The sequence below is a fragment of the Leucoraja erinacea genome, chromosome 7, assembly GCF_028641065.1.
Source record: "Leucoraja erinacea ecotype New England chromosome 7, Leri_hhj_1, whole genome shotgun sequence".
Taxonomy (NCBI): domain Eukaryota; kingdom Metazoa; phylum Chordata; class Chondrichthyes; order Rajiformes; family Rajidae; genus Leucoraja; species Leucoraja erinaceus.
The window spans coordinates 62426722-62440615 of record NC_073383.1 but is presented as its reverse complement, the minus strand read 5'-3'; the positions used below and the strand labels follow the sequence as shown (position 1 = coordinate 62440615).

Genomic DNA, 13894 nt, shown 5'->3' with positions numbered 1-13894 from the left:
TTGTTTCTGTACTCCACGATTTGAGATTTGTAATAGAAAAAAAATCACATGTGGTTAAAGTGCACATTGCAGATTTTATTAAAGACCATTTTTATACATTTTGGTTTCACCATGTGGAAATACAGCTGTGTTTATACATAGTCCCCCCCCATTTCAGGGCACCTTAATGTTTGGGACACAAGGCTGCATAGGTGGTTGTAATTGCTCAGGTGTGTTTAAATGCCTCCCTAATGCAGATATGAGAGAGCTCTCAGCTCTCTTTCCCCCAGTCTTTCCATCACCTTTGGAAATCCGCATCAGGACCAAAGTTGTGCCAATGAAAGTCAAATAAGCCATTATGAGACTGAGAAACAAGAATAAAACTGTTAAGAGACATCAGCCAAACCTTAGGCTTATCAAAATAAACTGTTTGGAACATCATTAAGAAGAAAGAGAGCACTAGTGAGCTTACTAATCGCAAAGGGACTGGCAGGCCAAGGAAGACCTCCGCAGCTGATGACAGAAGAATTCACTATAATAAAGAAAAATCGCCAAACACCTGTCCGACAGATCAGAAACACTCTTCAGGAGTCGGATGTGGATTTGTCCGCAGAAGGCTTCATGAACAGAAATACAGAGGCTACACTGCAAGATGCAAACCAATGGTTAGCTGCAAAAATAGGATGGCCAGGTTACAGTTTGCCAAGAAGTACTTAAAAAAGCAACCACAGTTCTGGAGAAAAGGTCTTGTGGGCAGATGAGACGAAGATTAACATATCAAAGTGATGGCAAGAGCAAAGTATGGAGGAGAGAAGGAACTGCCCAAGATCCAAAGCATACAACCTCATCTGTTAAACACGGTGGTGGGGGTGTTATGGCCTGGGCATGTATGGCTGCTGAAGGTACTGGCTCACTTATCTTCATTGATGATACAACTGCTGATGGTCGGAGCATAATAATTCTGAAGTGTATAGACACATCCTATCTGCTCAAGTTTAAACAAATGCCTGAAAACTCATTGGCCGGCGGTTCATTCTACAGCAAGACAATGATCCCAAACATACTGCTAATGTAACAAAGGATCTTTTCAAAGCTAAAAAAATGGTAAATTCTTGAGTGGCCAAGTCAATCACCCGATCAGAACCTAATTGAGCATGCGCTTTATATGCTGAAATGAAAACTGAAGGGGACTAGCCCGGCCAAAACAAGTATAAGCTAAAGATGGCTGTAATACAGGCCTGGCAGAACATCACCAGAGAAGACACCCAGCAACTGGTGATGGCCATGAATCACAGACTTCAAGCAGTCATTGCATGCAAAGGATATGCAACAAAATACTAAACATGACTACTTTCATTTAGATGACATTGCTGTGTCCCAAACATTATGGTGCCCTGAAATGGGGAACTATGTATAAACACTGCTGTAATTTCTACATGGTGACACCAAAAAGTGTAAAAATGGCCTTTATTAAAATCTGACAATGTGCACTTTAACCACGTGTGAATTTTTCTATTTCAAATCTCAAATTGGATAAGGATAAACTGTTTCTCGATGGACCAAAGAGTTTGTTGAGCATAGAACTTCTGGACTTGAACAACTTTCTTTGTGCATTTTAGTGCATTTTTAGTGGATTCTGGCTTTTAAAAAATAAAACTAAGGAATGACTATGGCACATGTTGCACCAAAGGATGAACTGATTTTGGGTTAAATCGATTGGAATATTACACATTGATAAATAAAGCAGTTTGACAGGGAAGGGCATTTAGTAATCAAAGCGCTGGAGTGAATCAGCGTGTGTGGAGAACATGGATAAGTAACGCTTTGGGTCGGGACCCTTCTTCAGATATAGATATAGCTCTTAGGGCTAACGGAATCAAGGGATATGGGGAGAAAGCAGGAACGGGGTACTGATTTTGGATAATCAGCCATGATCATATTGAATGGTGGTGCTGGCTCGAAGGGCCAAATGGCCGCCTACTACACCTATTTTCTATGTTGTATGTCTATGTTTCTATGTTTCAGATCTGGTGTTCTGCAGCTCATTTTGCAATATGCTTTCCAAAACGTGTCCTTGCTTCGTTTGGTTGCATGAAAAATAACAATTTTCAGTCCAGCTTGTTTTAAAATGAACACTTCCCTCTCGCTTGCAATAACCGCTAACTTAAATTTTTTTTTGTTTACTCATAGGCAATTGTAGTGTGAGTATACCAGCGTCATTATGAGTGTCCTAATGATTGAAGCCTTTTATGGGGGATCCCACAAGCAGCTGCTTGACCTACTTCAGGAGGAGATTGAGGAATGTTCCGTCTTTACCTTAGCAGCGAAAAAATGGCATTGGAGATCCCGTACTGCAGCTCTCTATTTCATGCAGACAATACCACCCAGTGAAAATTACAGGTATGTGAACAAAGGTAAGGGCTGCAATAACCCTCATTACCTCGTAGGTGGTTATTATGTGGAATAACCAAGTAATTCCTTCTATATCATTAACCCATCCATTCGTATCAACATAATTGTTAACTCTAACAGTTTTTGACACACACCTGGCACTTTCTCTCGCACGTGCGCCACAAAGATATTCAAATATCTCCATGTAGGAAGCTGTTTATTTCTATTATGTTTCTGACATAGAAAGGCACATTATGGAATTAATGTATTTCATACCTATTCTAAAACTGCTCAGTTGAAAACTATCTCCATTAAATTCTAAGCACTTTTATGCTGTTTACTCTGGATACTTTATTTTTCAATTTACAAACCAGTTACAGAGGGTGTGCTGATGACATCATATGGGAACATATTCGGTGTGAATATTCAGTCTGACCTTGTCAGAAAGCTGAAATAATATATGCAATTGAAATGACAAGATTCTTGAAGACCCCTGGGTTAATGACCATCATTTGTTGTTAATTTGGCTCCCAAATGCTGCAGGGCTGAGGGATTTTCTCTTCACGTGATGATGTAATCAGAATCTATTGCTTAAATGGAAAACACTTTGCGGTAAAACAAAAAGAACAAAGATACTGAGAAAATATTTCCTTCTGACGTACATTAATAGTGCTATTTCCCCATGATCAATTAAAAACAATTTTAAAAAAAACTACACCTTAATCACCACTATTATGATTGTTGGGTTTGTTGTGAATGTAATCGCGCATCACTACCTTAGCCATCACGCTGTTTCAAGATTGCTAACACGTGGACTGAAATTCCAATAATTCAATCACATAAACTTTAAAGTTGATGCATAATGGCATCAAATTTTAGCTGTCCATGTTAACTATGATATTTTTAAAAAATCTATATTCGTGGTGGGATTTGTTCTTTTGAGCTACAACGAGTGCTGCCCTATTTCAGTAGTTCATTATTGACCTCCACCTGGAGCTAATTTAACTTTAAGTTAACCAGATGTAGCTTCTGAGAATCACCATTCTTCTTAAAAAGCAACGTTCGAGTCCTATTCTTGTTTTAAGTTTGTCCGGCGAGTATTGTGAAGGCAGAATTGTGCTGGGTTTCAGTGAGATTGCTGAATGCTATTTCGTGCCAAACAACATTAACAATTTGAAAATTAAATTGAACACGTCAAGCAATAGAAATAATTTTGCAGATGTAGTAAGAGCAAATAGATCAAGTCTATGTTAACGGCGTTGAACAAAATAGTTTGTATCAAGCAAGTTTATTTTTGTTTCCTGTAATTTTGTTCAATTAATATGTCAGAAATTTAATTCCTTAAATTTGCCTTCTTTACCATTCACCAAAGCAATCGATCTCTTTCTTAAACTCCCTGCTGTGGTAAGGTGCAAGGGCACTATTGGTTGAGGATGTTTCCTTTCTTAGTAAATTACAGCCTTGTCTCATTTGATATTTTCTCCACCTAATCCTGTTGAGATTTCTTTAAAAAAAGAAGCAGTTTTTGGATTATGCAGAACAAGGAGATACTCCCAGTGTTCTGTTTTGATAAAGCTTACCAGCAATTAAGGTTTTGTAACTCATGATGCCTCATTTTCTAAGTAGTGAGGAAATACTTAATAAACAGGGAAAATATTTAATTGTAGGAAGGAGATGCAGATGCTGGTTTACACCGCAAATAGACACAACATGCTGGAGTAACTCAGTGGACAGGCAGCATCTATGGATAGAAGGAATGGGTGCCGTTTCGGGTCGAGACCTTATTTAATCTGTTTACTTTATAGTAGTACCTTGAGAATATTCTTTATGACACATCCTCAATTTAGTTACTAGAAACTATTTGGAGGAAACATTTACCCTCAAAGGTATTTCTGGCTTCCTTATTTATCTGTGCCAGTAACTGCTATCTGTCATGAAAGCACTAAAGTCAGTGTCACTGTGCTATGTACAGCAGTGAAAAATGGCCCTTCGGCCCACCTTGCCCCTGCTGACCAAGTTGGCATACTAGGCTAAACACATTCGACTGCATTCAGCCCATAGTCCTATATACCTTTACTATCCATATATCTGTGGAAATGTCTCGTAAAAGTCATAATTGTATCAGCTTCTAGAGCTTCTTCTGACAGCTCTTCCAAAAAAAGTTGCCTTCAGGTCACTCTTAACTCTCTCTCTTCTTGCCATGCCTGTGCCCTCTCGTTCTAGTAACCTCCACCTGCGGAAAAAAATGTTGAACATTAACTTTGTCCATATTCCTCATGATCATGTGTACCTCAATAAGGTCACCACACAGCCTGCTACACTCCAAAGAAAAAAAAGTCCCAACCTATCCAATGTCTCCCTTTAATTGAAGCCTACACTCCCAGGTAACATCCTGGTAAATCTCTTCTGCACCTTCTCCACCACAATGATATCCTCCCTTTAGCTCGGCGACTAGAATTGCACACTGTGCACGAGTGTGGACCAATTTTGTTACTCTATATTTCCAAATGATGGCAAGAGTCCAAAATACCTTCTTCCCTGCAATATCCACTTGACTTGCCAATTTTAGGGAACTGTGCACCTGTACTCCCAGATCTCTCTGTCCTACAATGCTCTCCAGGGCTCTGCCATTTACTGTGTAAGTCCTGCCCTGGTTTGATATACCAAATTGCAACACCTGAAAGGGGAAAATTTGTCAGAATTAAATTCCATTTACCACTCTATGGACCACCTTCGCAGCTGATCTAGATCCTGGTGCGAAACTATGATATTCATTATATCACCATTTTCTTTTTTCCATTGGGGATACAATAGCTCCTGTCTTTAGGGGAACCAAATTAGTACTACATCTAGTACTAGCAGATGAAAAGATAGAAATATATTCTTCAATCGGATAGCTCTAGTATCCCACATGGGTGAGTGAGCTTTGATTTAATACAAGAATGACTGCGTGAGTGTTTTTTTGGATTCATGATAGGAAAGGATTGATGGAGCGATCTGTGTTTAAGATTTTAAACACATTAGGAGAATTGGGAATTTGAGGCTGTTCTCTTTCCTTCAATCCCGTAGCATCAAGTACAACTCTACCATATGAAGTTATGCTGCAGTGCTGTAAAACCTTTATAGAGGATACACAATGGGGGGCAGTGGTATGTTTTTGTGAAGAACCAAGGCCAAGTGGTGTGTCTGTTTTGTACCATGGGTGTTATTTTTTTTCATTGTGGCTTGTTAAAATTGCTTATGAATAGTTTCTTTAAGAAATTTGTTTTATTGGCAAAGCAGAACCAGAGGTGCCAGTGGAATGCTCCATTTCAAGCTTTGGTTGTGCAGGTTTACTCGCTGGTTCAGAGTATGGTGCTGATTTGTGCTAGTGGTTTGTGTTGGTAATTTGTACATTTCAAAAGGTTTTGTTTTTTTTAAATTAAAAATAAACTGCTTTTATTATTCTGATTATTTTTCCAATCTGCCGGAGAACGGTTCTACGGTTTAATCATAGCACCTCCCACAGTGGGCCGGTAATTCTGTAAATGGGCTGGATTACTGTTCAAGCAAGCTTATAAAGTGGCCCCATGCTAGGCCACCAGCCAGTCGTTGGGAACACTGTGCTTTATATTTGTGGGGAGTGAGCTCTCCCACATACCTTTTACATAAAAAATTAAATTGTACATGAAACATGCTTTTAAGAGCTTGATGGTGAGAGTTCAAACCACGAAGGGCAAGAATATGGGAGTAAGGAAACCTGGATGATGAGAGAAATTGAAGCTACAGTCAGGAAAAAAAGGTAGAGGCATGGGCGAGGCATAGGCAGCTGGGATCAAGTGTATTCTTGCCCGAGTATAGGGGGCTGAGGAGCATACCCAAGAAGGGAACCAGGAGGGCGAAAGGGGGAAATATAAGATTTGGGTGAATTCAAAGGTACATTAAGGGAAAGAGTGTTCAGTTCTGTTCAGCTGTAGTTTATTGTCACGTGTACCGAGGTACAGTGAAAAGCATTTTGTTACATGCAAACCAGACAGCGGAAAGACCATGCATGATTACAATCGTGGATTACAAGAGAGAGAATAGGGTTTCTCAGAAACCAAAGCAGTCATCTATGCGAGGCGCTGCAGGAGATGAGCAAAATCTTCAATGAGGATTTCTCCTTTTGTTACTGTGGAGAAAAACATCAAGACTGGGGATTATGGGACAGTTCAAGTTTCGGGACCCTTTTACTTGTACGTCAGATTTACAGTCACTTCGAGGAGTAAGTAGGAAGCACATGTATTTCAGCCGGTATCATCTGCTACAATTTTCCCTCTGGGAATAAAATCATGATTATGATATGATATGCCATTTATTGTCACTATACATGTACAGTGAAACTGAAAGCTGCTCGTACTCAGTGCATACATACAATTTTACACAAAAAACAAGAAACAGAAAAAACAAAACAGAAGGGAGATGGGGGGGGGGGGGAATAGGTGCACAAAATATCCGCTACAAAAGAAAAAGTTGTCATTTGGGCAATTAAGTATTTCTGCTTGTAATATACTAATACAGAGAGTGCCTCACAAAGGAAGATTTAATGCAAAAAGCTGGAGTAACTCAGCGGGTCAAACTTGTTCTGAAGAAGGATCACCCATTCCTTCTATTCAGAGATGCTGCCAGTTCCACTAAGTTACTCCTGCATAGTGTGTCTATCTTCGGTGTAAACCAGCATCTGTAGTTCCTTCCTATAGAACTGTTTCTACAGTGATCACCCGAGTAAGCTTGCCAGCTTTGATTGGGCAAATGCCCTTCTGCCTCCAATCAGTCAGTCTCATTAGTTTTAGTTTAGTTTAGAGATATTGTGTGGAAACAGGCCATTTGGCCAACCGAGTCCGTGCTGATCAACAATCATCCAGTACACTAGTTCTATCCTGCACTCTAGGGACCTTTTACAGAAGCCAATTAATCTACAAACCTGCATGTCTTTGGAATGTGGGAGGAAAGCGGAGCACCCAGAGAAAACCCACACGGTCCGAGGGAGAACGTACAAACTGCATACAGACAGCACCTCCAGTCGTGATTGAATTCTGGTGCTGTGCCACTGTGCCACCCTAATGACATTCTGCCTCTTAGATTTGTGAAGCTGTCAGGTCTTTACATCAATCAACAATGGCTCAGGTCTTTACATCAATCAACAATTTCATGGTTATCATCAGGCCTGTTTAATAATAGTATTTCAAATTCATCACCATCTGCCGAGGTAGGATTTGCACACAGACCTTTAGACTTTGTGCTGGTATATAGATAATTATTCCAGTGATTGTACCACTGCACCCTCACATCCTTTGCTTGCAGCAAATATGCAGGACGTGTGCGGACGTGGTGCTGACGGTCGAGAGGCCGAAGCAAAGAAGTCGAAGCCAAAGAACAGAATGGAAACGAGGCCGAAACGACAATAAACCGAAAGGGTCCGAAGACGAAACGCCTACTAACCGAAAGGATGGGACGCCTAAATGCAAACTAACTGAAAGGGCGGGACGCCTATAACCCAAGGAACTGAAAAGCTGCGTCACCTAAAAGCAAACTTACCGAATGGCCGCTCTGTCGAAACGCCACCTATCCGAAAGGCGGCATCGCCTACAGGCCAAAGGACCGACTGCCGCTCAACAGAAAAGACCAATAATGGACTTGACGTTGCCGGGGGGCAGGATCTGGTCAGCGATTGGTCCAGACCCCCGCGTCCATCACATCACTGTGAAGGCATGAACATTGTCCCAAACCTCCCCTCCACCCGACCTGCAGCCCGCAGTGGGTTGCCGTGGGAGAGTGGGGGCTGTCCTTTCCCACGGCAATCCTCGACCTTGAAGTGACTGAGAATACGGTCCCCCCCCCAAAAGCATAAAGACAATAAAAGACCTCCAAAACAAAACTTTTTGACAGACTAAAAATTTTTTAAAGGATGAAAGGGCGAACAGCTGCAGGCGAGGCAGCCATACTCAATGGCGCCACACTACGAGGTGATACGGCGTGGAATCAGGCCCTTCGGCCTACCAAGTCCGCACTGACCAGCGATCCCCACATATTAACACGAGGGAAAATTTACAATTATACTAAGCCAATTAACCTACAAACCTCTTTGGAGTGAGAGGAAAACAGAGAACCCAGAGAAAACCCACATAGGTCATGGGGAGAACATACAAACTCCATACAGACAAGCACCCGTTGTCGGGATCGAACCCCGGTCTCTGGCGCTGTAAGCCAGCAACTCTGCCGCTGCGCTATCATGATTTTTATTTAAACAATAAATATGTTTCTAGTCATTAAACAAAGAAGATATTTGCATTATACTGTTGCTAATCATCTCACAGATGCTTTGCATATGTTATTAGGTGTAACTGTTATGTTCGTAAACATGACAACTAATTTACATGTAGTAACATCCCACAAACAGTAAACACAATTAAAGCAGACAAAAGGACTTCAGATGCTGGAATATTGATCAAAAAAACACAATGCTCTGGAGTAACCAAACTGGCCATTGGCATCAATGGAGAACGTGGATAAGCAATGTTTCAGTTCAGGACCCTTCTTTAGATTGTTTTAAATGGCTCTTGGTGAGTTGGCATTAGCTACTAGGTCACCAGATTAGTCGGAACAGAAATGTAATCTTTTACATCCAATGAACATGTCAGTACACTTAAGACTGAGATGAAGAAAAACTTTTTCACCCGGAGAGTTTTCTGTCCCAGAATTCTCTGCCACAGAAGACAGTGGAGGCCATTTCACTGGATGTTTTCAAGAGAGAGTCAGATTTAGCTCTTAGGACTAAAGGAATCAAGGGATATGGGGAAAAAGCAGGAACGGGGTACTGATTTTGGATGATCAGCCATGATCATATTGAATGGCGCTGTTAGCTCGAATGGCCTACTCCTGCAACTATTTTCTATGTTTCTATGTACTATTGTTCTAAGGATGTAACATGATTTTACTACTGTAGGAACCAGTCACCTGATATTTTTAATTGCATTTTTTTTTTAATGAACCTTGAAAATGAGCATGTCTGCTTAATTTCAAATCAGTGCAAACTTTAGTCGAGATATTTCCTAATGTCAGTGGTGCATGGAATGTATATTTCCTATGCAGCCCTCCTGTTGGAACATTGCTGGGGATTAGACTGTGTTGCCTTGGGTGATGCCCATCAATGGGTAGACTCTGTACAGCATAATACAGCCAGCACAGCATCAGATTGTTAGGTCCATAAATAAATTACTTGCTGTCTGTAGCCCTCCCTTAGTTAATTAAGGGCCTGACCCACCAGCGCGGCAAGCGTGACCTAACGTGGTCGCTTGAGCCATACGGCCTCACGGGGCTGGTCCCACTTCGAACGCCGGAGCCGTACGAACCTGTGCGGGGCTGGTCCCCACATCGCGCGGGGCTCCGAAAAACTGACAATGTCCAAAATCTCCGCGCGACAACGGCCAGCGTCTTGATGCCGTATGCCTAGGACGTGGCGTTGAGCGATGATGTCACCACCCGGCATGCCGTTGCACGATGACTTAACCGTCCGACGCCGTGCGACGTCCAAATTCAGTCGGCCCGCCTCCTGCCCAGCTGATAGGTGAGTATGATGTCGGGACCAGCCCCACACAACTCCAGACGGCTCCGCAGTTGGAAGTGGGACCGGCCCCACGAGGCCTTGCGCCTCCAGCCACCACGTTTGGTCGCGCTAGACGCATGCAATCGCATGCTGGTGGGACAGGCCCTTTAGTTTTGTTTATTGTCACGTGTACCGAGGTACAGTGAAAAGCTTTTGTTGCGAGCTAACCAGTCAGCGGAAAGACAATACATGATTTCAATCGAAACATTTACAGTGTACATATACATGATAAGGGAATAACATTTAGTGCAAAGTAAAGCCAGTGATCAAAGATAGTCCGAGGGTCATTGATGAAATAGATAGTAATTCAGGACTGTTCTCTTCACCACTGCATCACCACCTCATTCTGCCCTCACAACCAACCCCAGCGATCCCAACCTCAAACTGGGTTTTACTTTTCTCAACAACATGTGACAGTCTTTCTTCTAGTCCCTCCCGTCACCAAATAGTGGTCTCCCCCTCGATCCATCCCATCAAAAAGTGCTGATCTTCCTCCTGGCTAATCTGATTATCAAATACTAGTTTCTTCCCTCAGTCTCTCCTATTAACCAGGGCCAATAATAAGTGCTGGTGTCTTCTCTGATCCCCTGATCTGATCTCTCACTCTCTTTTGATTGTTTCCTTGGTCCCTCTCTGGGTCTATCCTATCACCAAGTTCTAGTTTCTTCTCTGTTTTTGTCTGAGCCCATTTCTGGCCTCATCCTCTCGTTACTCCAATTATGAAGTATTGGGCACTCTCTCCACCCCATCTTTCTGATTGCTGAGTGCTAGTATCTGTCTCTCCTCGTATCTGTCCAATCACCATGTGCTGGCCATTTCTTTGATCATTCCTATCACCAAATGCTGATCCCTTGATCTGTCACATCACCTTGTGCCAGTCTTTCCTGATCCCTCAGAAGGCAATTTCTCTCTTGATCATAACTACACCCCATGTTAATATCATCCCCACAACATGCCTCAAACCAAATTCTTGACTTGATTTTCTTGATTTTCCAAGTACACCTTATTTCTCCCGTGTCCCAACAACGTGTGTGTTGGTATGTTAATTGCTTGCTGTAAATTGCCCATGGTGTGTTAGGGAATGGTAAACTCTTTGGGGAGCTGAAGAGAATGCAGGGCAAATTAAAACAGAATTAACAAAGGGTCAGTTTAAATGGGTATTTAATGGTTGGTGCAGAGTATATGGATTAAAAGTCCCAATTTTCTATGCTATATCTCTCAACGACTATTGCTCTGTAGGGTGTATGATAATATCTAGGCTTCAATGTGTCCAATAAATAAGGATGGAGTGTGGTCTCATGTCACTGTTAGGTGGATGTATAAACCAATTTGAACCAATTAATTTTGTTATATATCTTGAAAATTAGTTTATATTGAAATAAGCAAGCTCATTATCTTTTCCTCATCAGTTTTTTTCTAAATCTGTGCCACTTGGAGCCATTTTCCGATTTACGATTTTTTGATTGACAAATTAACGATAAACTTTAAAATGAAGAGACCTTCAGAGCAAGTGGGTGAGATTATTTGGTACTTGACTCCTGAATAAACTGGGATACATGTCAATTTCCCAGTGAAGACAATGTCCAAATGTAATTCAAAAGTGGACTTGGTTCTTCAAAGAATTAAGACATCATGTCTTCATGTCTTCGGTGGGCACTTAACTTTCCCCCAAATACACGTACAGAAATCATCAAGCTTTATTTCACCCCCACCTCCTGTAATTTTGGGCGTACCCTCCATCGGTTATTTAAAGACTTTATTCAGAACAATTTCTTCAGCAGGTTTAGTTTGCATTATCAATTACTAAACTCTTCAAAGTAAGGTGACTAACAACATTGTGTGGGAGGGGGAAACCCCTATCCTCACCGGACCATGCTTTTACCGTTATTCTTGCCTGAAGACACCATATTTGTTGGCACAATATAAAAAAGTTTGAATAGGTTTCAATGTCAAATTTGTCATCCGGAGAAAAATGACCTAAATATACTCACCTACGTAGAGTGTATTTCAATTGCATTGCTAAAAAAAAATCTCTAGTGAAATGCTGTGGTTATGGTTTTGAGGACAGTTTTTTTTTCTTCACTCTTTTAGAATGAAAGACCTCATCCCGCCAATTTTTTGCGTTATATATTTGAAATAGTTTTTCAGCTGAACAGGTGGGGACTTTATTTTAAACTTTGAAAAGTTGTAGCAGAACCAAGTTTGACTAAGTGGGAGCACATGGCACAAACCTTGAAAAAATTACAGAGAAATTTCCACAACAGAAATACCAGAAAACCACCAGGTTTAATAATGATTTCCTGTCATTAAATATTTGTGTCACATGTGTCTGCCCACTGACTTTGCAATACTGTTGTTTAACATCTTGTAGAGTGAAACTGCACTCGGATTAAGCTCAAGGATGTTGTTGGGTATCTGATGGCTTACAATTTTTTTTCTCTTTTACTCATGAGGCTGCTTTACTAATTGCTGCAGCAGCTTCTGAATTCATTATGTAAAGTAGCAGTACGAGTTCTGTTTTACATTCATCATATTTATTTGATATTGTGTTGCTTCAACAAAGAACGAGGAGTTTATGATTAATAAAGGGGAATTTCTCTATCTACCTGTTTCTTTGAAATCAGTATCAGCATTTGCAAATGCTTAATTCCAGTTCCTTTTTAGTGATACATATACTGATGGAAATTCTGACTAAAAAGATAGGTGAAAATGATTGAACGCTTAACATTTCACACGGTTTATGAAAGATTTGGCTGAACGGAATGACACGGGGTTGACCTCACTGATTTTTGTGGGGTCAGCTCTAATTATTTATGCATGATAAAATACTGGCCCTGATTCAGTCTGTTACCAGGAGTTCACCTAAGTGGGTAGGGAGAGGCAGTTAATTGGCACATCATCAGCGCTTAAAGGATTGCAGAACATACTTGGCTGCATGAGGTGCCACAAATCATTTAATTCTTTACTAAGAGTGGAACGTGTAATGTTTTGTTCTTTCCAAAAATGAATGAAGAAGCAAAGTAAAACTTGGAGATAGTAAAGAGTGTTGATGGACAAGTGACGTAATATATAAAGCTTGCCATAACTGATGACCTGCATGTGTTTCAGCAAGAGGTGTTTGCACGGTGGTTTGCACAAAAGAAACATGTATTATATAAGAGAGGAAATGGAATCAGTTGTGAATAGTGGCTTACAGGAATAAAATAGGAAGGTTGCACACTTAAGTTATCAGATTTATGTTCTATTCGTATGCCTGTAGGGCATACATTTAGTCCGCAACGCAATTGAACTTTTTAGTAAACTAACATAAAAAGGTTGCCCCAAGGTTCCTTTTAAATCTTTACTCTCCCACCTTAAACCTATGCCCTCTAATTCTTGATTTCCCCTCTCCTGGGAAAAAGACTCTATTCCCAACCTATTCTCCTCATGATATTATTCAACTCTGTAAGATCAACCTTCAGCCTCCTATACTCCAAGGAATAACGTTCTAGCCAGCCCAATCCCTCCCTACAGCTCATCTCTTCAATTCCTTGCATCATCCTCCTTAAATCTTCTCTGCACACTATCAAGTTTAATCTTTCCTACGGCTGGGTGTCCAAAACTGAACACAATACTCCAAATGTGGCCTCACCAACACCTTATACAATTGCCACATAATGTCAAGGATGAGTCGCACCCTGGCCAATCCCTCTTCTCCCCTCTCAGGCAAAAGGTATAGAAGTGTGAAAACGCACACCTCCAGATTCAGGAACAATTTCTTCCCAGCTGTTATCAGGCAACTGAACCATCCTAACACAACTAGAGAGCCGTCCTGAACTACTATCTACCTCATTGTGGTACCTTATCAAAGGTTTTGCTGAAGTCCATGCGGACTACAGTGCCCTCCGTAATGTTTGGGAC

The 13894-nt window shown here is 41.2% G+C and overlaps 1 protein-coding gene across 7 annotated transcripts in view; it reads left to right on the top strand.

The window, feature by feature from the left end:
- Nucleotides 1-13894, top strand: part of gtdc1 (glycosyltransferase-like domain containing 1) — a 354569-nt gene that overhangs the window by 85686 nt on the left and 254989 nt on the right. For all 7 annotated transcript variants that reach the window (XM_055638677.1, XM_055638672.1, XM_055638676.1 and 4 more), the window contains exon 2: nucleotides 2170-2379. In XM_055638677.1, the coding sequence (XP_055494652.1) occupies nucleotides 2201-2379 (179 nt within the window). In that variant the 5' untranslated portion in view covers nucleotides 2170-2200. The remainder of the gene's footprint in view (nucleotides 1-2169; nucleotides 2380-13894) is intronic.